The 27,330-nt window shown below is 37.9% G+C and overlaps 1 protein-coding gene across 1 annotated transcript; it reads left to right on the top strand.

Annotated features, from left to right (window-relative positions):
* Positions 1 to 25,893, top strand: LOC140835290 (uncharacterized). Its single transcript, XM_073200780.1, has 12 exons — positions 1 to 145; positions 544 to 674; positions 951 to 1,210; positions 20,619 to 21,141; positions 21,366 to 21,437; positions 21,840 to 22,023; positions 22,636 to 22,748; positions 23,212 to 23,283; positions 23,788 to 23,869; positions 24,623 to 24,871; positions 25,152 to 25,201; positions 25,258 to 25,893. Exons 1-12 carry the CDS (start codon positions 1 to 3, stop codon positions 25,891 to 25,893), a joined length of 2,517 nt encoding a protein of 838 aa, XP_073056881.1.
* Positions 25,894 to 27,330: the final 1,437 nt, after the last annotated feature.

The following is a 27,330-nucleotide window of genomic DNA, read 5'->3' as shown; positions in this document are numbered from 1 at the left end:
ATGGCTACTGTTGATGACTCTAACTATGAACCTGACACCGAGGTGGCACGAGAGTTTGCTGATAACAAGCTTGATTCCTCTAACAGTTCCTCTTCTTCCTCTGCTAAAGAAGAATTTGAGGTTGCCGGGGATGATGATACTGGAAGTGAAGATGTTGAGTTGGCTGCTGAGTTTTGAGAACACTCCTGACAACACAGACTTTAATAGCTATGATTTGTATGAGGCCTTTAATACAAAGTTCTAAATCAAAAAGGCTCTTGCTCAATGGTCAGTATATAGAAATCGTGAGTATATGCAAACCGAAAATGCTCTTGCTCAATAAGACACAATCTGGTGGATTTTCTCAAACTTTAGTGGATATTTTCTACTGTCTCTATAGTATTCCATACTGTCGAAAACCAATTCTTGAGTTTTACACCAGCCTCTCATATGGAGTATATATGTGATGATTGGCCCGGAAAGTTTGGAAGGGTGTTGTTCGCAAAATTGTGTACGATTTTACTCTTGCACCCGTCAACTGCTACTACAATACTCCTAATATAGATGATGGACCTCAACCAGATATTCACGAGGTTACTTCAGCGTTAACATGTGGTTTGATCACGCAGTTTCTACGACATCCAGTTCGCCTTTCTGCAGCAAACCTAACATATTTTTATTATGTTCTTCACAAGGTTGCTCTACGCAATTGTACTTCCTCATCAAATTCCATAGAAGTGAAAAAATCACCAACCCTGACTTTATTTTCTGTTGAAACTCGTACTCTCAATTTTGGCAAATTGATTTTTAAGATCGTGCTATATTTTGCTGAAAGAGGTTTCAAAGCTTCCAAACTCCACTTCCCTTCATTGATTTATGAAATTCTTGAATCTCAATGATCCATCAGAGACATTGATGAGTAGTCGTCTTATGTCAGTGAGCTGTTAAGGATTGTCCTTGCTCTGCTTAAGGGAAACAGTAAGAAATACTTACCTTTATCTGCCTCCGTTGTGGTGCCTGATGTTTCCAACACGACCCATGATTCTCACAACACTGCCTCATCCATTGATTATATCATTATTTCTACAATTGTCATTCAAGCTCAGGTCAAAATCAATCAAACAAATGTTGATCTAGTTTACGATGAAAATCTTGTTGCTGGAAGTGGCTGTCCATTCTGGACAAAAAAGGGAAAAGATCAAACCGTTGAAGAATATGACTATTTACAATTGTATTGTTGTAGTTGTTGGAGACAGGGGCGGATTTAGTGTAGGGCGAACGGGGCCACGGCCCCCCCCAAAAAATTTAAAAAAAATTTTAGCGACGGTTGTAACAGAAACCGTCGCAAAATTCGCGACGGTATTTTCAACAACCGTCGCTATATGGCGCCCACAGCCCCTCCAAAAAATTTAAAAAGTTTTTTTAGCGACGGATTAGCGACGGTTTGGCAAAAACCGTCACAAAATCCGCGACAGTTTATTATAACCGTCGCCATATAGCGACGGTTTTTGAGAAAACCGTCGCAAAATAAACTAAGTGGCCCTCCCAATGCCAAAATCCTAGATCCACCCCTGGTTGGAGATATCTGAAGACAACACTTGTGAAAGTGTTGATTGAAGATTTTGTTTTGTTGCTCTAGTTTTTGACACAAACTTTTTTTCATTCTTTGTTTATTCTATTGTTGTTTTACAATGCATATTGATTCCATAACGTGTTAGAGAATATATATTCATATAATCACTAGTATTGGTTTTGTTAACGGCTATTCTGCATCATGTTGTCACTAAATGTTACAACATTTGAGACAATATTTATATTTGATACACACAACGTTTTTATCGTTCATGTTAAACAAAACCCCTTACAATATTATTTATATAATTTAGGAAAAATAAAATTAATAACTAATATTTATTATTATTGTGATTACAGGGAGTGGTTAGAAGACCAGAACAACCCAATAATAAGTGCGATTAGAACAAGAGTTAAATTCAAGAAATGTTATTTTAAGGTCCGAAGAAAAAAAATCTTTTAAGTTGGGCTTGAATTAATGTATCTGATTTAGAAGAAGAGATTCAATTTGATCAGGATTTGGAAATTGAATTTCAAGTGGTACTCGTCTTAGGGTATTTGAAATCTATTATAATTATTATTGAAATTATTTAACTGGATACAAAGTAAATTTAAAATGTACTTGAGTTTTATTCATCCAAACAAGTCAAGGTATTTGAAATGAGATTTAAAATTCATCAATTCATGTACAACTTCATGTCCTGGTTCACCTCACATTATTTACAAAGAAGATTGCGTCCATTAGATAGAAAATTATTCCGACTACGAAATGTGAAGTACAATTTTTTGGATTGATTGTTGGAAATTTCGGTCGATGGATTGGTGTGAAAAATGATTTTAGGAGGAAAATATTTAGATCGAGCCGTACATGAGCACTAGACTAAAGGCCTACATTAACACTAAGGAGAATAAGTGTTGATCCACGGAGTTTGGTGAAATTAGATTTATATGAACCTAACTTCCTTATATGAATAAAGTGACGTATCCCCAACATTTCAATTCTCTATAGAAGTTATTCTAGGGTTTGGACGTATTTTGACCCGTCTCACAAAATACGACTCATGAGACCGTCTCACACAAGTTTGTGTCTAATGAAGGTATACCAAAATTGAATTATAAGATAATAATTTCGTTTAATCTAGCAAAAATCTAAAGATCTTGTGATGGCCTTGCATAATATAATATCTACATTTGCACTGTTCAAGATATAATAATATTAAATCCGCAAGAAATTTTCTTCAAAAGTTTTTGACCGCACAATTCAAAATATTAATTATTTCATGTGTTTTAAATCCAATATATACCGATATCTCAACTCAAAAGTCTCTTATTGTTCATCATTTTTCATATAAATATTTGTATATATAGATCACAATTTAAATTCCATAAATTAAAAAGCTCACAATTTGGTATATTTCTTAAGAGAAATTAAACGAAATGTTAATTCATATACAACATACGCCCGCATAAAAAAAAATATATATATATATATATATATATATATATATATATATATATATATATATATATATATATATTTTATCCTCGAAGCAAACCAAAGTATAAAGAAGCAACCCAATATATCATAGCTCATATTCACCAGATTTTGTCCGACCATGAACGTGCCTTCTCACTTGACCGATTGAAACCGATGTATTTATTTTTTTTAAAAAAAAAACTTTTAGATTATTGGAAATTTTGCTCGTTGTGTTGGGGCAAAAAATAATTTCAAAAGAAAAATAATTAGATCCGAAGCACTGAACTAAAAAATATTTTCGCATCCTCGTAGGTAATACCCCAATTCAATAGGATTATTGTAATGCCCAAGAATTTGATTAACATAATCCGAGATGATTAACGTAATCTGAGATGATTTATTGATAAGGAACGGATATGAGTATAGTTGGATCACTCCGAGATTAATTTGGTTAAAACATATGAGTTATGTAATGTTTGGGCAGAAGCGGTGGCGCCCGAGCGGTAGAAAGAGACCGCCCGAGCGCCAAAGTCCAGCAAGAGTGAGTCTCGGGCAGAAGGTGTGGCGCCCGAGCGGTAGAATATTACCGCTCGAGCGCCAATGGAGGAGCATCCGGACAGAGAGTCTCGCGCCCGGGCGGCAGATTTTCACCGCCCGAGCGCCGAGCTCGCGCCCGAGCGGTACACTCTTACCGCTCGAGCGCGAGACGTGGAATATGAGGAATGAGCCACTCGTCCTCTTGCATGTGCGTGGCTGTATATATATATATACACGAATCCTTCCATGTCCAGAAGCAAAAATCAGAAAGAAGAATCGAGAAAGGTTTCTGGATTGACAGGCTTGGGGTTCGAGACTTCGACAGAGCCAGAGTATAAAAAGAAAGGTATAAATTAATGTTGTGTTGGGATTGCACAACTCGAGTAAGGTTTGACTCGAGTCTCCCTAAATCACATACTTAGTTATTACATTGATATTTGTAATTGTTGAGATTGATGTTTGTAGTCTATTGATTTATAGCAACTGCATGTATTGACTGCTGAATTGTTTAGTCATTGGCTGAGTTGCCTAGTCACCGACTGATTCGTCTAGCTATCGGCTGTTTCGCCTAGCTATTGGCTGATTCGCTTATTTATTGACTGATTCGTCTATATATTGACTGATTCGTCTAGCTATCGGCTGTTTCGCCTAGCTATTGGCTGATTCGCTTAAATCTTGACCGAGTCGTCAATTCTGTGGCTGTTTCGCCCAGACATCGGGATCCCTAGGTTAGAGTTGAGTCGAGTCTGAGACGACGCGTTGTTTGAGTCTGAGTGTGATTCATTACTTGTTATTGATTTATGTTTCTGATTTGATACATGTTATGAATGTTAATTATATGCTTTTATATATGTTTTTATATGATTGCATGTTTACATTGTTTATACTGGGAGTTATTCTCACCGGAGTTATCCAGCTGTTGTCTTGTTTGTATGTATGCATGACAACTGGGGCAGGTTCAGGGTCACAGAGGTGAAGAAAGATCGAGATTAGCGTGGTGATTCCGGACTTGGACATAGATAGGTTTTATTACTTGATTGTAGTAGTTGAACCTAGTTGAATACTTGTAGATCATACAGGATGTGTATGTTTATGTTTAATATGTAATTTGAATTGAATTACATTACGTTTCCGCTTTGTATATTAAAAGAAAAATTTAGACCCTGTTTTATAATTGATTAATTAGTCCAATGATGATTAAGAACATGATTAGCGTCCGGGTCCCCACAACAGGTGGTATCAGAGCTGTAGGTACTAGAACTGTAGATTCTTGAGATTGAGATAGAAGAGGCTAGTGAGCGGGGTAGATTGAGGTATTCTTTCCTGTTTTTGAATGCTAGCATGTTGTGCTGCTTTATATAATACATGTTACCTGATTTATCTGATTTGATTTGTAATCTGTATTATTGGGAACGAATCTGAATTGATTCTCGATCAGCAGTAAGATGATCGGGAGGGAGATTGAATTGAAACAGATGTGTTGGATTGGGTCACTAATCCTTTTGAGTTTCAGATATGCCTCCTAGACGAATTCCAGAACAGGGTAGTACATCAAATCCTCCAATGGATGTAACACCGACTCCAATGGAAACCTTGCTGAAGAGGTTTCAGTCATTCAAACCACCCACTCTGACGGGTACTGAGACATCAGTTGAGTGTGAGAGTTGGCTGAATGATATCGAAAAGCTGTTTGAATTGCTGGAGTATAGCGATGAGCGCCGAATTAAGTTGATTGGGAACCAGTTGCATGATGTTGCAAAGAGCTGGTGGAGTACGATGAAGAGGGCCTTGGAGCAGCGAGGTACGACTATTACTTGGGATGTATTTAAAACTGAATTTTTCAGAGATTTTTCCCAGTGTCGTACAGGAAAGACAAGGGGGCAGAATTTGCCAATTTGAGACAGGGTCAGCTGAACATTGAAGAATACGTGACCAAGTTCTCTACCTTGTTGAAGTTTGCTCCACATGTGGCTGATAATGATGAAGCCGTGGCTGATCAGTTCATCAATGGCTTGAATCCTGATATCTTTACATTGGTGAACACAGGGCGACCAAATAACTTTGCTGATGCTATGAATAGAGCAAAGGGCGCTGAAGCAGGCCTGATAAGGCAGAAAGGAGCTGCATTTGTTTCTCAAGAGTGGAGAACACCGCAACCACCTCCCAGATTTGAGAGTGATAGTAGTGGTGGAAAGAAAGATTTTCTGAAGGCTAGAGGAAAGCAGTTTAAGAAGTCTGGCGGCAGTTCTTCTAGTTCCAGTGGTCCCCAACAGAGTTATACCGGGGCTTACTGTGGAAATTGTGGAGGGAGACATTCCACTGAACAGTGCCAAGGAGTACTTGGTAGCTGCCACTTCTGCAAACAACAGGGACATTTTTCCAGAGTGTGTCCACAGAAAGGTTCTCAAAGATTTCAGGGAACCGAATCATCTGGATCACAGTGGAGTAGACAATCAGCTGCTGTTCCTTCATTTCAGCCAGCACCATCTCAGTCACAGATGAGGCCAGGAGGAAGCCAGATAGTCGGCCAGCCTCCTAGACAGCAGGCCAGATTATTTGCTTTGACCGAGGAGCAGGCTGAGGAAGCACCAGATGAGTGATGTTGCAGGTAACGATTCTTGATATAGTTATCCTGCTTTTGTACTGATAGATGCGGGTGCTTCACCTATATTTATTTCTGAATGATTTGCATTGAGTTATGTATTGCCTGTGGAGTCTTTATTTACTGTAGTGTATACCCTTGCTCCGTTGGGGAGAGTTTGTATAGCAGTGAATTCTGTAAAATATGGTATACTACCGTAAGATGAGAATGAGATTGAGTTAGAACATGTGGTAGCTGGTATTGTACCGGTGTTGTCTGAGTTTGGGACTGCATTACTGATATTGTTATGCTGATCAAGTACAGAGCTACCCTAGTTTAGTTCCAGAAGATGGTGAGAATCGGATCTGAGATGACCAATTAATGAATATTGTACGATAAGGATTCTAGATTGAGAATTCCTTTGATAATTCGTACTATCGATGACTCGATTATTACAGAAAGGAGCAGAGAGACTCCTTATGTATTCAGTTGATTTACTGAAGTTGAGTCTATCATTGGCTGATTTACTAATGATATGAAAGTTATTGATGTTTTCCCCGATAAGAATTCAGATCTGATTTCAGTCGGAGAGATTTATTGTAGACTTGATTAGATATCAGAAACTGTTGAAATGGTGAATCCTGATTGAGACAGATTGCATTCAGGGTGTGTTATATCTGAAGATGATATATCTGTTGATTTTAGCAGAAGTAAACTGTAATTAGTTGGCTGTAGTAGATATCAGTGTCAGATAATTGCAATTGTATGAGTTTATCGGATCAGTACTGATTAGTGATGTCTTGAATTTGACTGAATATTGTTGTTATTCTGAATTCGGGTTTGAATCAGATAGAAGACAGTGTTGGTGGAAACAAATGAAAGCTGATATAGCTGAATTTGTAGCCAAATGTCTGAATTGTCAATAGGTGAAAGCTGAGAGAAAGAAAACCGGAGGATTAGTACAGAGTTTGTCTATTCCTGAAAGGAAATGAGATCACATTTCCATAGATTTGTAATGAAATTACTGAGATCCTCCCGGAGTCGTGATGCGATTTGGGTTGTGACTGACAGATTGACCAAATCCGCATGCTTTATTCCGTACTAGATGACGTACAGTTATGATTAGATGACTGAGATTTATGTCAGATGAATGATCAGACTGCATAGAGTGCCAAGGTCGATTGTTTTAAACCATGATTTTCGGTTTACATCATACTTCTGGCAGAGTTTGCAGTAGGCTCTAGGTACGAAGTGATATCTTAGTACCACATATCATCCATAGACCGATGGATAGTCTGAGTAGACGATCCAGACAGTGGAGGATATACTGAGAACAGTAGTGCCTGATTTTAGCGCTAGCTGGCAAGATACACTGCCACTTTGTGAGTTTTCGTACAACAATAGCTATCAGACGAGTATTGAAATGGCTTCTTTCAAAACGTTGTACGGAAAGAAATGGTGATTTCCTCTTTATTGAGATGAGAACTATCTTTATTGATGCTTCATATGAGGATTCAGTGAAGTCGTCAGGGCATAGAAGAAGATACTTGGGAAATAGAGTCAGACATGAGACAAAGATTCCCCGAGTTATTTAACTGATGTGAGTTTTCTATTCAGTTTTGTGATATACCTTCTTATTGATACGATTGATTGCCTGTGATTTCGAGGACGAAATCGTATCTTAGGGGGGGAGAAATGTAATGTCCAAGAATTTGATTAGCATAATCCGAGATGATTAACGTAATCTGAGATGATTTATTGATAAGGAACGGATATGAGTATAGTTGGATCACTCCGAGATTAATTTAGTTAAAACATATGAGTTATGTAATGTTTGGGCAGAAGCGGTGGCGCCCGAGCGGTAGAAAGAGACCGCCCGAGCGCCAAAGTCCAGCAAGAGTGAGTCTCGGGCAGAAGGTGTGGCGCCCGAGCGGTAGAATATTACCGCTCGAGCGCCAATGGAGGAGCATCCGGACAGAGAGTCTCGCGCCCGGGCGGCAGATTTTCACCGCCCGAGCGCCGAGCTCGCGCCCGAGCGGTACACTCTTACCGCTCGAGCGCGAGACGTGGAATATGAGGAATGAGCCACTCGTCCTCTTGCATGTGCGTGGCTGTATATATATATACACACGAATCCTTCCATGTCCAGAAGCAAAAATCAGAAAGAAGAATCGAGAAAGGTTTCTGGATAAGGGTTGAAAATCCTTACGTCTTTTGTGAGAAATCCGGCCGTCCGATTTTGAATCCGACTTCAGTACTGTGTTCCTATCGACGTAGGCTACGACTGGACGTAAGTTTTGCTACGTTTTGATATGTTCTGAAATTATGGTATTGTCATAATCTGATATGATTCCTATATGATGTTCTTGTCATGTTAAACATCATATAAGTGAAACCGGACTGAAGAACAGATACCATACGGAATTGTTATGAATTTCGGAGTTGATATGATATCAGAATTAAGTTGTTATTGATTATGAGAGGTTGGGATTGATATCTGACTAGTATGGTAGGGCTGGATATATTGGAAATATGATGTTATGATATTGAAACAGAATTTGATTGAATTCTGATTATATCCAGTATTGTTTGGATGGTGTATTGATATTTTACCCTCGATATTGTCATTGTCAGACTGAGTATTGACAGGCTTGGGGTTCGAGACTTCGACAGAGCCAGAGTATAAGAAAGAAAGGTATAAATTAATGTTGTGTTGGGATTGCACAACTCGAGTAAGGTTTGACTCGAGTCTCCCTAAATCACATACTTAGTTATTACATTGATATTTGTAATTGTTGAGATTGATGTTTGTAGTCTATTGATTTATAGCAACTGCATGTATTGACTGCTGAATTGTTTAGTCATTGGCTGAGTTGCCTAGTCACCGACTGATTCGTCTAGCTATCGGCTGTTTCGCCTAGCTATTGGCTGATTCGCTTATTTATTGACTGATTCGTCTATATATTGACTGATTCGTCTAGCTATCGGCTGTTTCGCCTAGCTATTGGCTGATTCGCTTAAATCTTGACCGAGTCGTCAATTCTGTGGCTGTTTCGCCCAGACATCGGGATCCCTAGGTTAGAGTTGAGTCGAGTCTGAGACGACGCGTTGTTTGAGTCTGAGTGTGATTCATTACTTGTTATTGATTTATGTTTCTGATTTGATACATGTTATGAATGTTAATTATATGCTTTTATATATGTTTTTATATGATTGCATGTTTACATTGTTTATACTGGGAGTTATTCTCACCGGAGTTATCCGGCTGTTGTCTTGTTTGTATGTGTGCATGACAACAGGTGGGGCAGGTTCAGGGTCACAGAGGTGAAGAAAGATCGAGATTAGCGTGGTGATTCCGGACTTGGACATAGATAGGTTTTATTACTTGATTGTAGTAGTTGAACCTAGTTGAATACTTGTAGATCATACAGGATGTGTATGTTTATGTTTAATATGTAATTTGAATTGAATTACATTACGTTTCCGCTTTGTATATTAAAAGAAAAATTTAGACCCTGTTTTATAATTGATTAATTAGTCTCAATGATGATTAAGAACATGATTAGCGTCCGGGTCCCCACAATTATGACCAAATACTCTCCAAAGTACAACGATCTCGTCTTACTCACGAGTTGAACAAGAATTCTATGAACAATTCTCGTATTATGTCACAACAAGTAGATGAATTTTTTTAGCGTTGGATGATAACGTGATCATCCATTTCTCTTCAAAAATGTGTATTCTGAATATACAAAAAAACTAGCAAGATTTAATATTCACAATTAATAATAATAGAATATTGATTACAAACAATTATAAAATTCAATAGTAATAATTGAGTATTAATATAAAAAATTAATATCACTAATTTAAAAATTAAAATGAATCTTTTCTTCCTTTGCAATATAAGATATTTTGTAAAAATTCGAACTCTTAGGAGGGTCAATCTAGAAGTCGCGACGAGCACATGAGGAAAAATCGTAGATCCATGCAGGCATCATGCTTGGCCCGACCTTGACCGCCAGGCCTCAACTAGGCAACGGTCCACCTACGAGTGTATTCAACACCTTACGAGAACAAAGAAAAACAAACGTGAGTTAATCACGCGAAATCTTCACTTCTCAGTTTTTAAAGCAAAACCAACGTGAGTTAATCACGCGAAAACTTCACTTCTCAGTTTTTCTGCATGCCTCAACAATCAACAATGAAATTCTCTCTCTCTTTCTCTCTCCATGGGCAGAGCCAGCATATGCCCAGTGTGGCTGCTGCCTACACTGGGCCAAAATTTTTTTATATGTTATATATATATAATATATATATATATATTATATATATAATATATATATATATATATATATATATTATATGTCTAAATTTTTAACTTGTGTATGCTATTATTATATATTTGGCTGTCTATACTGATCCAATTTTCTTTTAATAGTTTGTAGACCCAAATTTTAGACTCAAATTTTTTACTTGTTATTAGTATCTAAGTATACACTCTATATAGCCTTCTGTATGTGTTTTTTTTTCTCTGAGTCACAAACGTCATATACTTTGAGTAACAATCATTCCAATTCATTTTAATTACTGCTTAATCTTTCATAATCTCTAAAAAAAATCCAAAATGTTACCAAATTTTAGGTTCGTTGTTTCGTTCAATGTTTGTCGATCATTCAATTGTTTTATAATTTTATGCTTTTTCCAATCGATAATGAATTAATGCTTATTTTTCGAATGTATATTTTATATCATATTTTGTTTTGATTTCGGATTTTGTACACGTCGTTGTTCCTCATTTTTCTGACATTTTCCCATCAATTATCAATACTACTGGCTGTGCGTAATTTGTGTTCAAACTTTATGACACATTATTTATAGCTGTCGATTTATTATTGCTCTTTTTTTGCTCTATTAATTATAATATATGGTTGCTATCCTCTCTCTCTCTCTCTCTCTCTCTCATTTCACATTTTCCCTATATTTTTGGTTCCTTGTGTAGAGTTCTACACAATTAAGAAACAAAGAATTTCTAGATTGACATCAATAATATTATCACAATATTATCGAGCAAGAACAAATATTTAAGGAAAATCTAATTAGTTTAGAAAGACAAATTTTCATATTTAAATATATCAACAAAGAAGGAATTTAGTAAAGAATATTTATAAATAAAATATTCTTTTCATTATCTACTTTTTTCATTTCTGAACAAAATAGCCAAATTGGTGAAGTGTAATATCTGTCTGTATAACAACTCCTCCTGAGTTAGATTGTTATGTTTTCCTCCTTCAATTCAAAAAGATTAGTGCAGTGTTGTCAGATAGATATTGTATCACTTAAGGTTGAACATTCAAAAAATACTCAGAAAATTCATTAATAGATCAAGATAACAAAATTAAACAGACAAAAGAACTTCAAAGATAATACAGTAAAATAAGAGAAAAAAATCAAACAGACTGGGGATCAACAACTGTAGTATCATCCATTTTTGCAGTGGCCTCGGCCTCGGCTTCTCCTACTACTCCCCCATTTTGTGCAGTGAAGGAGTGAACCATGACTTTCAACAGCAACTCGTAATCAGACACTTGGGATTCATAGAAGACAATAGTCTCTCAGGTGTTCCGAATTCGTTGGCGGCCAAAGTCGATTTGGGCCTGAATGTGAGAGGTAGAAAGCATTATGTACTCAGAGGGTGTCTCCCTCGAAACAGATTTAGTTACTGCTGGTGTGGTTCCAGATGTTGATGCACCCGTGTTGTCCACATCTTGGGCAACACCAGAGTTAATCCACGGAAGATCGACCTTTCGATTTTCCTTAAAGTATGCCGGTGCAATCTTCAGTTGGTCTCCTATGTTGGTAGAAGGAGTCCAATTCCTGATGGTAGTCTTGTGCAACACGGAATAAAATGAAGTTAGATTTGCAGCATGACAACCTTTTGGGGTGGTCTGGGAACACGTTGATTAAACTGCCAAGTGAGAACAGTAGCAATGAGATTGAAGTCAGCTGTAGCTTCTTCGTCTTCAGCTCCAGAGGGTTATTGTAGAATGCATTCATCACCTCATGACTAAAGCTAAAATTCCTGTCACTGACAAACACCCTGCCAAACTTCACTGATCTTTCATCTCCAACTGGAGATAGGAGATTGCAATAAAATTCCTGAACATGTCTTCTGGCGCATGGAATCGCAGTTCTCACAGTGGAAAACATCCCTAGATCTATGAAGAAAACAGTAAGATTCTGTTGTCCATAAACATCCACATCAATATTTCTTTCTTCAATAAATTCTCTATTGACATACAATGACCATAAGGCTAAAGCAACTTCAGAATATAACCTTTCTGAGAAGGACTGGCTCAAGTCATAGTCCTCAGAGTCAATGTTGTCTTCAATGTTGACAACATTAGACTCAACATCAATAACATCATCATCAACATATCACTGGATTCACTCTCATCACCATCAGTTCCTTTGGACTCATCATCATCATCATCTTCTTCTGACTCAAAGTCAGATTTAGAAGAGGGACTGTCAAACGGGTCTGGGCGATTGTCCTCAAACTCTCATATCATTCCTCAACAGGCTCATCATCATCAAAGGTGATCTTATTCTCCGTTTTTTCTTCTTTTATGTGTGAAAGAAACTCAGCCAATGATTGTTCATCATCAGTAGAATCAACAGGATCACTAAGTCCTGGAACATCCTTTGGTCCTTATATAGAAGATGAGTGAATAGTAGGAGATGATGTTGTTGTGTTCTTCGTTGCAACAGTAGGTTCAGGTCTTGCGACCAATTAAAAATCTTCATCATCAGAACCATCTACAAATGAGAAATCAAGATCCAAAAGATTTGTAGTGGAGGAGGAAGCTCGAAACCACTTGGAGGGCACAAAATCATGGACATACCCCGCCCGTCTATTTGAACGTCTGGGTTGCAGAGGAACATGGAATACATGATTCAGCTCTTTGAAATTTGGTGGATTATCAACCTCTGTTTCATTACCCGGTTATACATGAGAAATGGTTTCAATAGGGATTGGGGTCCTCTGTGACCTCAACTGTCTGAAGGAGACTGTCATTGGATGTTATATAGGCGGTTTTGTCACCGGCACTAGCTATCATTTCGCTTTAAATATCCATAGGGTCTGTTGGTTGAGAAAAACTAGCAATCTTGATTTTGATGATAACAAAACTTGTTATTGTGTTTCTAACATATTTACTCAAGTGTGAAGTTGATACATCAAGTTGGAAGCCGGAACATCAATTCGCAACCGGTTGAATTCTGGCGAGCTGCGGTATTTTGAGCATATCTTACAAACTAAATATCTAAATGACCTAAGGCCAAAACGGTTGGAAAGACAACTCAATTATCTACAAGTCGTATCTCAGGCCTGTCGGACCAGTTTGAATGTTGTCTAGGTCAAACCGCTGATTGAATTTCAGACAAGACATTTCGGATTCTGCAAAAAGTTCAAAACAAGCAGTGTTAGTATTTTACCCATATCTCTCAGCTGGTTGATTCAAATGACAATCCGCCAACTTCCCTGATCAGAAAACACATTTTGGAACAATTCGTATTTCACGTCATTTGGGCAAAATCGAATGGTATCTAGTCCAAACCGGTTTTTGAATGACCAATCTGATTGCACAAAAACAGCAATCAGTTGGGTATGAGCAGTTGCGGTATTTTGGCCATATCTCTCAGCTCGCTTACAGGAATGAAGCGATTCAGTATGATTTGGAATGATAAGACGATGATCTACAAATCATCTTCATAAGTCAAAGTCTGAATCGAAGCTTATGATGCTGATAAATAGTGATGAATCTACTAGTTCTGCACAGCACACCAGTTGAGCTGCGATTGAGATGCTGAACAGATTGAACTGCTGACCAGTTTTCAACAGCTGACCAGTTCAACCGCTGACCAGTTTCAATCGCTGATCAGTTGAACCGTTGACCAACCGTTGATCAACCAGTTTAAGCTCGGGAAAAGGTACATCAAGGCGAATTTGACCGTTGCAATTTCAGAATCAGTACAGAAACTTTCTAAACGGTCATATTCTTGTGTCTAACGTATATATAATTGTTGGAGCCTATAAATACAACATGTTGAAGATTAAACAAGAGCTTTTGAAGGGGATTCAAAGCATAGGCAGTTAGCATGAAGATATCTGTCATTTGAGAGCACAAGCCCCTGTTTGAGGATACATTTGAGATGTTCACTTTAAAGGATAAATTCCTCACACACAATCACTCACACATATACAAGAGAGTTGAACTTCAAAGTTTAGTTAAGTGAGTCTTCACAGAAAGACATTAAAGATTGTGTTTGTAGTCTTGGCATAAGAGACGTTAAACATTATGCGGATTGTGAGGTTGCGGCCTACAATCGAGAGTGTGCTAGGAGTTTCAATTAGGCAAGAGATAAGTCTTAAGTTGAAATGGGTTTGTACAAGGTGTTGTATAAATTAAAGTCTTCTAGTAGATCCTTCCCAAGGAGAAGAAGGGGTGACCTAGGAGTTGTTAATCTCCGAACATCCATAAACAAATTTGTGTCTATTTGTTTATTACAATACTGTCCATTTCCACTGTTTTTAAAGAAGGATTGTTGAAGCATTTTATGTGTTCTTCAAATACCAAAATATTGCATACCAAGTGTTTGATAAAATGCTTCAACTAAAATATTTTTACTCATTCAACTTGCATATATTTTAAATGCTTTACAAAATGTTTAATTGGTTTCTACGAAGGATTATTTCGAGTGTCTTCCGCTTGGTTTGAAACACTCGATTTAATTAATCGGTGTTCACTATTTCAAGAACCGAGCTATTGTAGCTCAACGATGATCCCCTAATCGATCCTTACAAGTGGTATCAGAGCAGGTTGTTCTTGAAAGAACATTTAAACCGATATTTATGCTTAAAATTCGAATTTCCAGATTTTTCTAACATATGCGTACAAGTTGAATTTTCGGACAGCTTGCAGCAGCCTTGGGAAAAATGGCATAACTTCTTTGCTGGGGGTCCAAATGACAAACCGCTTTTTCCGTTGGAAACTAAACTCGTAGAGGTTCACAGCGGTATAAAATTTTCAGCCAGGTCATGCTCCAGAAAATTCAGTTTATTCATCAAAGGCAGACCATGTGTGCTGCGGTAGAAAACAAGGCATGTGCCAAAGTTGATGTTTTTGTCAAAAAAAAAAAAAGGCTCAAGGATGTTGCACTCATCAAGAAAATGGAAATTTCATTCAAATTTCAGTCACATCTCTTCAAGAAAAATCGGTACACTCTCTCCAAGTTTTATTTATTCTCCGAGTAAAATGCCGATTAGATATTCCATATTATGCTAGTTTGGTTAGCAATTCCCTTACATATGTTGATTGTGCTTAATGACTAAATAAGGGACTCTTCAATGTTTATGTATATCGGATTGGCAAACTTGTCTTGATTTTGTGGTTGTTTGAAATGAGTTTGAGTTGCTGGTTCTTTTTGAAGCTAGATGATTGATTCACGTATTCATGTATTGGATAATTTGTGCATTTCATATTTTAAAATATCATTATTTGAAAATATTTCCATTGATTAGTCACCCCTCTAATTTTTATCAATTTCGAACTTTAAAAAATATAGGGAGAGAACTAATTATAATTTTAAAGGGGAGTTCGAATTTCAAAATTTGTGCTTAATTTATTTTAAAATCAATCTTTTTTATTCACACAAAAAGAGGGAGAAATATGTTAGATAAATTTCGTTTATCCAAGTTTTGTGATCATCAAAAAGGGGGAGATTGTTGGTTGAGAAAAACTAGCAATCTTGATTTTAATGATAACAAAAACTTGTTATTGTATTTCTAATATATTTACTCAAGTGTGAAGTTGATACATCAAGTTGGAAGCTGGAACATCAATTCGCAACCGGTTTAATTCTGGCGAGGTGCGGTATTTTGAGCATATCTTACAAACCAGAGATCGAAATGACCTAAGGCCAAAACGGTTGGAAAGCCAACTCAATTATCTACAAGTCGTATCTCAAGCCACCAGTTCGAATGTTATCTAGGTCTTCTAGTAGATCGTTCCCAAGGGGAAGAAGGGGTGACCTAGGAGTTGTTAATCTCTGAACATCCATAAACAAATTTGTGTCTATTTGTTTATTACATTACTGTCTATTTCCACTGTTTTTAAAGAAGGATTGTTGAAGCATTTTATGTGTTTTTCAACTACCAAAATATTGTATACCAAGTGTTTGATAAAATGCTTCAACTAAAATATTTTTACTCATTCAACTTACATATATTTTAAATGATTTACAAAATGTTTAATTGGTTTCTACGAAGATTATTTCGAGTGTCTTCCGCTTGGTTTGAAAACTAAACTCGATTTAATTCATCGGTGTTCATTATTTCAAGAACCGAGCTATTGTAGATCAATGATGATCCCCCTAATCGATCCTTACAGGGCCGTATCCAGTTCCAACCATATGAGAATATTTAAGCAAAAATTATGTATAACAGCAACGATTAAACACAATTTTTCAGAGGGAGATAAACGAGAGCAAAGAAGATCTGATAGGAAAAATAAGAGCAATTAACAGTGATGAATTGAGCATTCAATGGTACACACACACACACACACACACACACACACACACATATATATATATATATATATATATATATATATATATATATATATATATATATATATTCTCACTCTAACAGTAAAAAAGTTCTCGTCGATTTATCTCTTCAGTTCCGATCAGACAGCACAGTAACGATAATAATTTTTCGAAATAGACTCAATTTCCTAATCAAAATTTACACCATCATATAACGGTGAATTAGATTTAAACCAGTGCAATTTTATTTCAAAGAAAAGATTTATGTTTAACACCACGTCAATTATCTTACTTACTATTAAAAATCACGAAAATTCAAAATTAAGAAGATTTAGAGTTTTCTTCAAATGTATAGGTCAAAAGCTGATAGCCCATTGAATAAGACAAATTAACAAACCAATCAGGATGCATGTCATAATTATGCATCAAGTATGATATAAAAAGGAAGTGTCAGGCAGTGAACAAATTGTAGTATATATATACTTGGTGTTGGCAACACTCCTGATTACTGAAACTTTCATGATTTTTTTTTTTTTAAATTCAGAATTGGTAGCTCTCACACTAGAAGAATGATCTTCAATAGACTCTCTAGGTAACTTTTCTCATCTGTATTTTGGTTTAGAAGTGGTAGCTCCCACAATAAAATAATGGTATTCAATCTACTCCTTTGAGTATATTTTTTCATTTTCTTCTATATTTTTTATTTTGTCCTCTTTTCAGTTTTTCTTCTTTTTGCTTACATTTTTCAAAGTCACTTTTTCACGTTGGACATGATCATGAAATACACGAATATCCTCATCTACTTGAGGACTTAGATTGAGAACAAACCACACTCCAGTGCTTGATTTTAAGTTTGAATGAAAACTGAGAGTGCACCAGGAAATAGCCATCATTGTACAGACTTTACACAAAAACAGGATGAATGATATATGCAATATGTCTAGCATCATACAAAAAGAATATGCATGCAAGGTGTTGTCACAGGTTGCAACACCCACGACAACATGTGTGAGAGATCATTATGCACACAAATTGAGAGACTTACGAAGGTTGGAAAATCTATCGAAATCTAATAATTTTGTGAAAATATCAGTCAGTTGGTTCTCAGTTCCAACAAATCCATTTGATTTATACCCTTCTCAACCAAATATCGAATAAAATAATGTCTAATATCAATGTATTTTGTTTGAGAGTGTTGTACTGGATTTTTTGAAATATCAATAGTATTTGAGTTGTCACGGTAAAGTATTAAGGTCTCACTATGAAAATCATAATCCTCAATTATTTGGTTCATCCACAAAAGTTGTGAACAACAAACACCAGCTGCAACATATTCAGATTCAGCAGTAGACAAGGACATATAGTTTTTTTTCCTACTGTACCATTATACTATATTATTTCTTAGGTAAAAACAACCTCCACTTGTACTCTTCCTATCATCTAGGTCACCATCCCAGGCAGCATCACTAAATCCCACCAAATTGTATTTGTTTCTTTGGTGTACAACAAACCTAGTTCAATGGTCCCTACAATATATCTCAGAATTCGCTTGACAACCTTCAGATGAGTAATCTTAGGATACACTTGATATCTAGCACATAAACATACACTAAACATTATATCAAGGTGACTAGCACTTAAGTAGAGAAAACTACCAATGATGATGTGATACAAAGTGTTGTCAACACCTTTGGCAACATCATCTCTGGACAGTTTTTTACTAGACCTTATGGGAGTTTTCATGTGCGTAGTGTTCTCATTTGAAAATTTCTTGACTAAATTCTTTTCATGCTTGGTTTGACACAAAAAGATATCATCATGCAAGTGTTTTATTTGCAATCCAAGAAAGAAACTTAATTCGTCTACCATGCTCATTTTAAATTGTGAAGACGTGTTTTCAACAAATTATCTACATGTCTTTGTGAAGAAGCACCAAATATTATGTCATCCACATTGACTCGACAAATTAGAATATCATGCTTTGACTTTAAATAAAAAGAGTTTTTATCAATCTTACCTCGTTTGAAGTCAATATTAAGCAAGTATTCTGTCAACTTGCTATATCATGCTCGTGGAGCATGTTTCAGTGCATAAAATGCTTTCTTCAGCTTGTAAACATGGTTCAAATGATGTGGATACTCAAATATTTTTGGTTGACATGCATAAGCTTCTTCAGTCAAAGTGTCATTTAAAAACACACTCTTCTCATCCATTCGATACAATTTAATTCTCATATGACACACAATGGCAAGTAACAGTCGGACAGATTCAATCTAGGCTATAGGAGCAAATGTTTCATCAAAATCCACCCCTTGAACTTGTGTATTGATAAGTGCATTATATGCACTTAAATTATTCCTATATTTATATAGATTGTTATTCTTTTTGGGCGGAATTATGCGCTTTTGTTGTTTTTGGTGTAATTGCAGGAATCTATGTGCGGATACAACATGTGCTGAAAACGAGCTAAAATGGCGCCTAGGAGAAGAAGTGTGAGCAATACCCCGAAGGTTGGAATGCAGTTAGCCCCGCGCATATGCGCGAATTATTCCCGCGCACATGCGCGTAACTGGCAGAAAGATTGGCGCATATGCGCTCCCAAAGCAGCGTACATGCGCGTACCATACAGTGAGTCTCGCGCATATGCGCCTCTCATGGCGCGCATATGCGCGAGAGAGAACAGGCGACAACCCGAGAGCAACGCGCATATGCGCCGCTTATGGCGCGCATATGAAGATCAGCACCCGAAGCACCCGCGCATATGTGCGAGTTTGTGCCGCGCATATGCGCGCGGCGCGATTTTCAGAAATAAAAGGGTTTCGACGTTGATTTAAAAGGGGTTCCGAAATATTCTGAGCGTAGCCGTCATACCACTCGAGAGAAAGGAGATTAAAAGTCAGAACACGGAGCACGGGACACGAAGAAGGGAGATAGAAGACGTTGAATCCGGACACGGAGAAGCACTTTCATCTCTCGCCAACACGTTCTTAATTCGGTTTCTTACTTTTACGTTTTTAATGATTACAAACAGGTTTTGTATTGATTTAAATTCGAGTATGAACTAATTCTATTTTCTAGAGATTGATGTAGTCGAGGTCGAACCTATGTAATGACGATTTGAATTTTCATTTAATTATTTCATCGTGTTTATTTGTGATTTCTTGCTTTAATGCTCTTGAATTACTGGCCATAATTCTATTGATTATATAATTGAAATCTAACACTCGACAGAGTGGATTGAAATTAGGACAGAAGAAATCACATCGTTAGATATTTATAACGTGCAAAAGACGTATAACTCTGACGAATCCATAAAAGAACCTTGTTTACTTTTATTATGTGTTACGTGATTTTGAATAGACATATTAAAATCAGTGATATGTAATACATTTCTATTTAACACTCGATAGAGGGAATAGAAAATATTGTGAGTTTTTGGTTAATAAACATGGAGCAATTTAATTAAATGTTAGTCAATGTTAATTTAGCATAGGGGAGACTCGACGAAATCATATCTCTAGATTTATTACCTCAGTGAATTTTCTGCTGCGTGCTAATTGTTATTTTATTTGAATTGATTTTAAACCAACTATTCGATTTGTTTAAATAAAGTTGAGCTATGTCAATTGTGGTAATTAATATACAGTTTTAAATATTTACTCTTCGTGGGATCGATATCTGTACTCTAACCAGTACTAAAACTTGACACCGTATACTCGCGGTAGTGAAAAAACGCAACAAGTTTTTGGCGCCGTTGCCGGGGAGTTTTACTATTCCTTGTGTTATTGGTGGTTCTAGAGTAAATAGAGCTTTCTGTGATTTGGGTGCTAATATAGATTTAATGACTTTTTCTATTTACAGGACTTTGGAGCTTGGCGAGGTGAAACCTAGCACTATTACTTTGCAGCTGGCAGACAGATCACTTACCTATCCACGAGGGATAGTAGAGGATGTGCTGGTAAAGGTAGACAAATTCATATTCCCTGCTGACTTTGTCATTTTAGATATGGAAGAAGACCAGGAGACGCCACTTATCTTTGGAAGGCCATTCCTAGCTACCGGGAAAGCCTTGATTGATGTGCACAAGGGCGAGCTCACATTGATAGTAGGTGGAGATGAAGTCGTGTTCAACATCTACAATACCATCAAAGGACCAAATGAGGTAATTACTTGTAAGAGTATTGATATAATTGATTCATGTGTATCTCATGTTGGTGCAGGAAAGTTGACAAAAGACTCTTTGGAGATATGCTTGTTGGAATCAGTTTCTACACTAGATGAAGATGATTGGGATGTGCAAGAGGAGTTACTTGCTCTCAATACGCTACCTAAGGAAAAGAATGATACCCAACTTGAAGAGTTACTCGAGGATACAAGTAAAGAGGTACCAAAAGCATCCCCTGTATTAAGGATTTACCGAGTCACTTGTGCTATGCTTTCCTAGACGAGGGTTCGTCACATCCGGTAATTATATCTTCTGCTCTTACTAGTGATGAGAAAGAGAGGTTGCTGAGGGTGTTGAGAGAATTTAAATCTGCTTTGGGATGGACAATTGCTGATATATAGGGGATTAGCCCTACTATTTGTATGCATAAAATCTTGATGCAGGAGTCCTATTCCCCCTATGTTGATCATCAGAGGAGGCTGAATCCAGCCATGAAAGAAGTTGTGAGGGCTGAGGTATTAAAATTGCTAAATGCTGGTGTTATTTATGCTATATCTGACAGTTCTTGGGTTTCACCAGTACAAGTAGTGCCTAAAAAGGGAGGCATAACTGTAGTTAGAAATGAGAATAACGAATTGATTTCAACTCGTCCAGTGACTGGTTGGTGAGTGTGTATAAACTACAGGAAATTGAATGATGCGACTAGGAAAGATCACTTCCCTCTTCCCTTTATTGACCAGATGCTTGATAGAGTAGGTGGTTATCATTATTATTGCTTTCTAGATGGTTATTCAGGCTACAATCAAATTGTCATAGCACCGGAGGATCAAGAGAAGACTACCTTCACTTGTCCCTACGGTACATTTGCCTTTGGGAGAATGCCATTTGGACTTTGCAATGCACCTGCTACGTTTTAGATGTGTATGATGGCCATATTTTCTGACATGGTTGAGGAGATAATGGAGGTTTTCATGGATGATATATCTGTCTTTGGTTCATCCTTTGATCACTGTTTGCAGAATTTGACCCTTGTTTTGCAGAGATGTCAGGAGAAGAATTTAGTGTTGAATTGGGAGAATTGTCACTTCATGGTGCAAGAAGGTATTGTGCTTGGGCACAAAATTTCAGCGAGAGGAATGGAAGTGGACAGAGCCAAAGTTGTGGCAATTGAAAATCTCCCACCACCAAAGAATGTGAAAGGGATCAGAAGTTTCTTGGGACATGCCGGGTTCTATCGTCGTTTTATTAAAGATTTCTCTAAAATTACTAGACCTTTATGTAATCTGTTAGAGAAAGATTCTACATTTATTTTTGACGATGATTGTTTGCAGGCGTTTAACAAGATCAAGACAGCTCTGACTTCTGCACCTATCATGATAGTGCCTGACTGGAAGGAGCCCTTTGAGCTCATGTGTGATGCGAGCGACTATGCTGTAGGAGCAGTATTGGGACAAAGGCAAGACAAGATGTTCAAGACTATCTACTATGCTAGTCGTACACTTAACGCAGCCCAACAGAACTACACAACCACTGAGAAAGAGATGCTAGCAGTGGTGTTTGCATTCGATAAGTTCAGAACATATCTCATTGGCACCAAGGTAACTGTTTTCACTGACCATGCAGCTCTTCGTTACTTGTTTGCCAAAAATGATGCAAAGCCCAGGTTGATACGATGGATACTCCTACTTCAAAAATTTGATTTTGAAGTCAAAGATAAGAAAGGTTGTGAGAACCAGGTGGTAGATCATTTGTCACGCTTAGAGCTTGAAGAAAGAACTGAAGGAGGAGTTATCAATGAATCGTTCCCAGACGAACAACTTTTCAAGGTAAGTGCTACACATCTGTGGTTTGCAGATATAGCTAATTTCCTTGCTGCAGGAGAATTACCTTCAGATTTAACGTATCATCAAAAGAAGAAATTTCTTCATGATGCCAAGTTTTATCTGTGGGACAATCCGTTCTTGTTCAAGAGATGCGCTGATCAGATAATCAGACGATGTGTAGCTGAAGAAGAAGCGGGTATAATTCTAGAGCAGTGTCATTCCTCACCCTACGGTGGACACTTTGGAGCGTCTAGAACAGCAGCTAATGTATTACAGTCAGGTTTCTATTGGCCTAATTTATTTAAAGACAGTTATACAATCCGGTAATTATATCTTCTGCTCTTACTAGTGATGATAAAGAGAGGTTGCGGAGGGTGTTGAGAGAATTTAAATCTGCTTTGGGATGGACAATTGCTGATATATAGGGGATTAGGCTACTATTTGTATGCATAAAATCTTGATGCAGGAGTCCTATTCCCCCTATGTTGATCATCAGAGGAGGCTGAATCCAGCCATGAAAGAAGTTGTGAGGGCTGAGGTATTAAAATTGCTAAATGCTGGTGTTATTTATGCTATATCTGACAGTTCTTGGGTTTCACCAGTACAAGTAGTGCCTAAAAAGGGAGGCATAACTGTAGTTAGAAATGAGAATAACGAATTGATTTCAACTCGTCCAGTGACTGGTTGGTGAGTGTGTATAGACTACAGGAAATTGAATGATGCGACTAGGAAAGATCACTTCCCTCTTCCCTTTATTGACCAGATGCTTGATAGAGTAGGTGGTTATCATTATTATTGCTTTCTAGATGGTTATTCAGGCTACAATCAAATTGTCATAGCACCGGAGGATCAAGAGAAGACTACCTTCACTTGTCCCTACGGTACATTTGCCTTTGGGAGAATGCCATTTGGACTTTGCAATGCACCTGCTACGTTTTAGAGGTGTATGATGGCCATATTTTCTGACATGGTTGAGGAGATAATGGAGGTTTTCATGGATGATATATCTGTCTTTGGTTCATCCTTTGATCACTGTTTGCAGAATTTGACCCTTGTTTTGCAGAGATGTCAGGAGAAGAATTTAGTGTTGAATTGGGAGAATTGTCACTTCATGGTGCAAGAAGGTATTGTGCTTGGGCACAAAATTTCAGCGAGAGGAATGGAAGTGGACAGAGCCAAAGTTGTGGCAATTGAAAATCTCCCACCACCAAAGAATGTGAAAGGGATCAGAAGTTTCTTGGGACATGCCGGGTTCTATCGTCGTTTTATTAAAGATTTCTCTAAAATTACTAGACCTTTATGTAATCTGTTAGAGAAAGATTCTACATTTATTTTTGACGATGATTGTTTGCAGGCGTTTAACAAGATCAAGACAGCTCTGACTTCTGCACCTATCATGATAGTGCCTGACTGGAAGGAGCCCTTTGAGCTCATGTGTGATGCGAGCGACTATGCTGTAGGAGCAGTATTGGGACAAAGACAAGACAAGATGTTCAAGACTATCTACTATGCTAGTCGTACACTTAACGCAGCCCAACAGAACTACACAACCACTGAGAAAGAGATGCTAGCAGTGGTGTTTGCATTCGATAAGTTCAGAACATATCTCATTGGCACCAAGGTAACTGTTTTCACTGACCATGCAGCTCTTCGTTACTTGTTTGCCAAAAATGATGCAAAGCCCAGGTTGATACGATGGATACTCCTACTTCAAAAATTTGATTTTGAAGTCAAAGATAAGAAAGGTTGTGAGAACCAGGTGGTAGATCATTTGTCACGCTTAGAGCTGGAAGAAAGAACTGAAGGAGGAGTTATCAATGAATCGTTCCCAGACGAACAACTTTTCAAGGTAAGTGCTACACATCTGTGGTTTGCAGATATAGCTAATTTCCTTGCTGCAGGAGAATTACCTTCAGATTTAACGTATCATCAAAAGAAGAAATTTCTTCATGATGCCAAGTTTTATCTGTGGGACAATCCGTTCTTGTTCAAGAGATGCGCTGATCAGATAATCAGACGATGTGTAGCTGAAGAAGAAGCGGGTATAATTCTAGAGCAGTGTCATTCCTCACCCTACGGTGGACACTTTGGAGCGTCTAGAACAGCAGCTAATGTATTACAGTCAGGTTTCTATTGGCCTAATTTATTCAAAGACAGTTATACTTTAGTCAAGTCATGTGATAAATGCCAAAGAGTTGGCAATATTTCTAGACGACATGAATTACCACTAACAAATATTTTGGAGGTGGAACTTTTTGATGTCTAGGGTATTGACTTTATGGGTACATTCCCATCCTCTTTTGGTCAATCTTATATTTTACTTGCTGTCGATTATGTGTCAAAATGGGTGGAAGCAATCGCCACCAGTACTAATGATGCTCGAGTTGTTGTTAAGTTTGTCCACAGGAACATCTTTACAAGATTCGGAACGCCTAGAGCCATTATCAGTGATGAAGGTACGCATTTCTGCAACAAAATTTTTAACTCACTATTGGCCAAATATGATGTGAAGCACATGGTGACACTGGCATACCACCCGCAAGCCAATGGGCAGCCAGAGATATCCAACCGGGAGATCAAACAAATATTAGAAAAGACAGTAAAGACAAACCAGAAGGATTGGGCGATCAAGCTAGATGATGCATTATGGGCATACAGGACTGCATATAAGACACCTATCGGGATGTCGCCTTATAGGTTGGTCTTTGGGAAAGCTTGTCATTTACCTTTGGAACTGGAGCACAAGGCATTTTGGGCTGTCAAAAAATTAAATTTTGATAAGGGAGCATCGCGCGAACAACGTCTGCTGCAGCTGAATGAGATGGAGGAGTTTAGGAATGATGCATACGAAAATGCCAAAATATACAAGGAAAAGACCAAGAGATGGCATGACAAGCAGATTCTTCGACGACTTTTCGAACCGGGGCAACAGGTGTTATTATTCAATTCCCGACTGAGGTTGTTTCCTGGTAAGTTAAAATCACGATGGTCTGGACCATTCACAGTGGAAACAGTGTACCCACATGGGGAAATTGAGCTAAAATGCAAAAATGGTGAGACATTCAAAGTCAATGGTCAGAGGGTCAAGCATTACTTTGGAAATGAAGTGCGACACATGGACAACATCCCACTGGGAGAACCAAAGTAGACTGAAGAAAGTCAGGCTGATGACGTTAAACCAAGCGCTGTGTGGGAGGCAACCCACATTTATTTATTTTTTGCATTCATTTTATTTATTTTTTTTCGATTCTATAGTTTATTAATTTTAACTTTCTCAAGTATTAATTTGCATGTTGCTATTTTTTGCAGGTATTTAAAAAAAAATTAAAAAAAAATTGCAAAGGATAGTGTGCCACGCGCACATGCGCGACGAATTTTCGCGCACGGGCACAACATTGGCCGAGAGCTCAGCGCATATGCGCCATTCCGAGCGCGCTCATGCGTGAAATTTCCATAAAGGTCAGCGCATATGCGCCACTTAGAGCGCGCACATGCGCGAATTTTCCAGAAAGGTCGGCGCATATGCGCAAATCCTGACGCGCATATGCGCCACCTCCCAGCATGCCGAGACAGAAGCAGTGGCGCATATGCGCCATTTTACATCGCGCATATGCGCGCGACCCAGTATAAAAAAAAAAGGTGCATATCGCGAATCATTCACTCTCACCTTCAAATCTAAAAACCCTCACCGCCGCCACCTCCTTGAAACGCCATGCCGCCGTCGCACCTCCCTTGAAACGCCACGCCGCCGCCGCCCTCCCTCTGAAAGCCAATCACACTTCAATTTTTTGGTAATTTTTCTTGTGAACTCAAGGGTTTATTCAGATTTTTGAATCAAATCTTGAAATTGGTGTAAATCGATATGGGAAATTGGTGAGATTGTGTAGTGGATGCTCTAAATTGAAGTATTCTGTGATTGGGTTATATGTTGCATTGCTTATTGGAATAGTTGGCGTGGTGAAATCATATTGTTCAAATTTGGGGGTCCGATTAGCTTCGATTGTGGTTTCTGTTGGTTGGGTTTGATTGTGTGATTGTGATATTTGTTTATTGAATTGATGGCACCAAAAAAGAAGTCAAAAAAGGGTGCTTCTTCCTCTTCGAGCTTTGATTCGCACCGATTTTGGAATGAAGAAGCGCAATAGGTGTATGAGAGCTCGATGACTCGGTCGATTATCCAGAGAGGGGATTTAATTTATCAACATTACGTGGTTTTATTGAGCGTGAATTGCAAAGAAGACAGTGGGTTGAATTTGCTCAACCACCTCCAGACGCCGTGATTTCTGTCGTGAGAGAGTTCTATGCCAATCTGCGGATACGGCATGATGAGTCAAAGGTACTTGTGCGAGGAAAATTGGTATCGTTTGATTCTCAGACGATAAATACGATATATCAGATGCCGAGCCTCGAAGAGGACGAGTACAGTGCATTTTTAGACGATGGGGTTGATTATTCAGAGGTAATCCGGACTGTGTGTCAGGCAGGCGCCGTATGGAAAATGAGCGCGAAGTGGTCCAATCTCACTGAAGAAATCCGAGATGAATCCTAATGCAAGTGCGTGGACGTCATTCGTGTTGGCTCGGGT

The sequence above is a fragment of the Primulina eburnea genome, chromosome 6, assembly GCF_022965805.1.
Source record: "Primulina eburnea isolate SZY01 chromosome 6, ASM2296580v1, whole genome shotgun sequence".
In the NCBI taxonomy this organism is placed as follows: Eukaryota; Viridiplantae; Streptophyta; class Magnoliopsida; order Lamiales; family Gesneriaceae; genus Primulina; species Primulina eburnea.
This window is presented reverse-complemented; position numbering and strand designations above follow the sequence as displayed.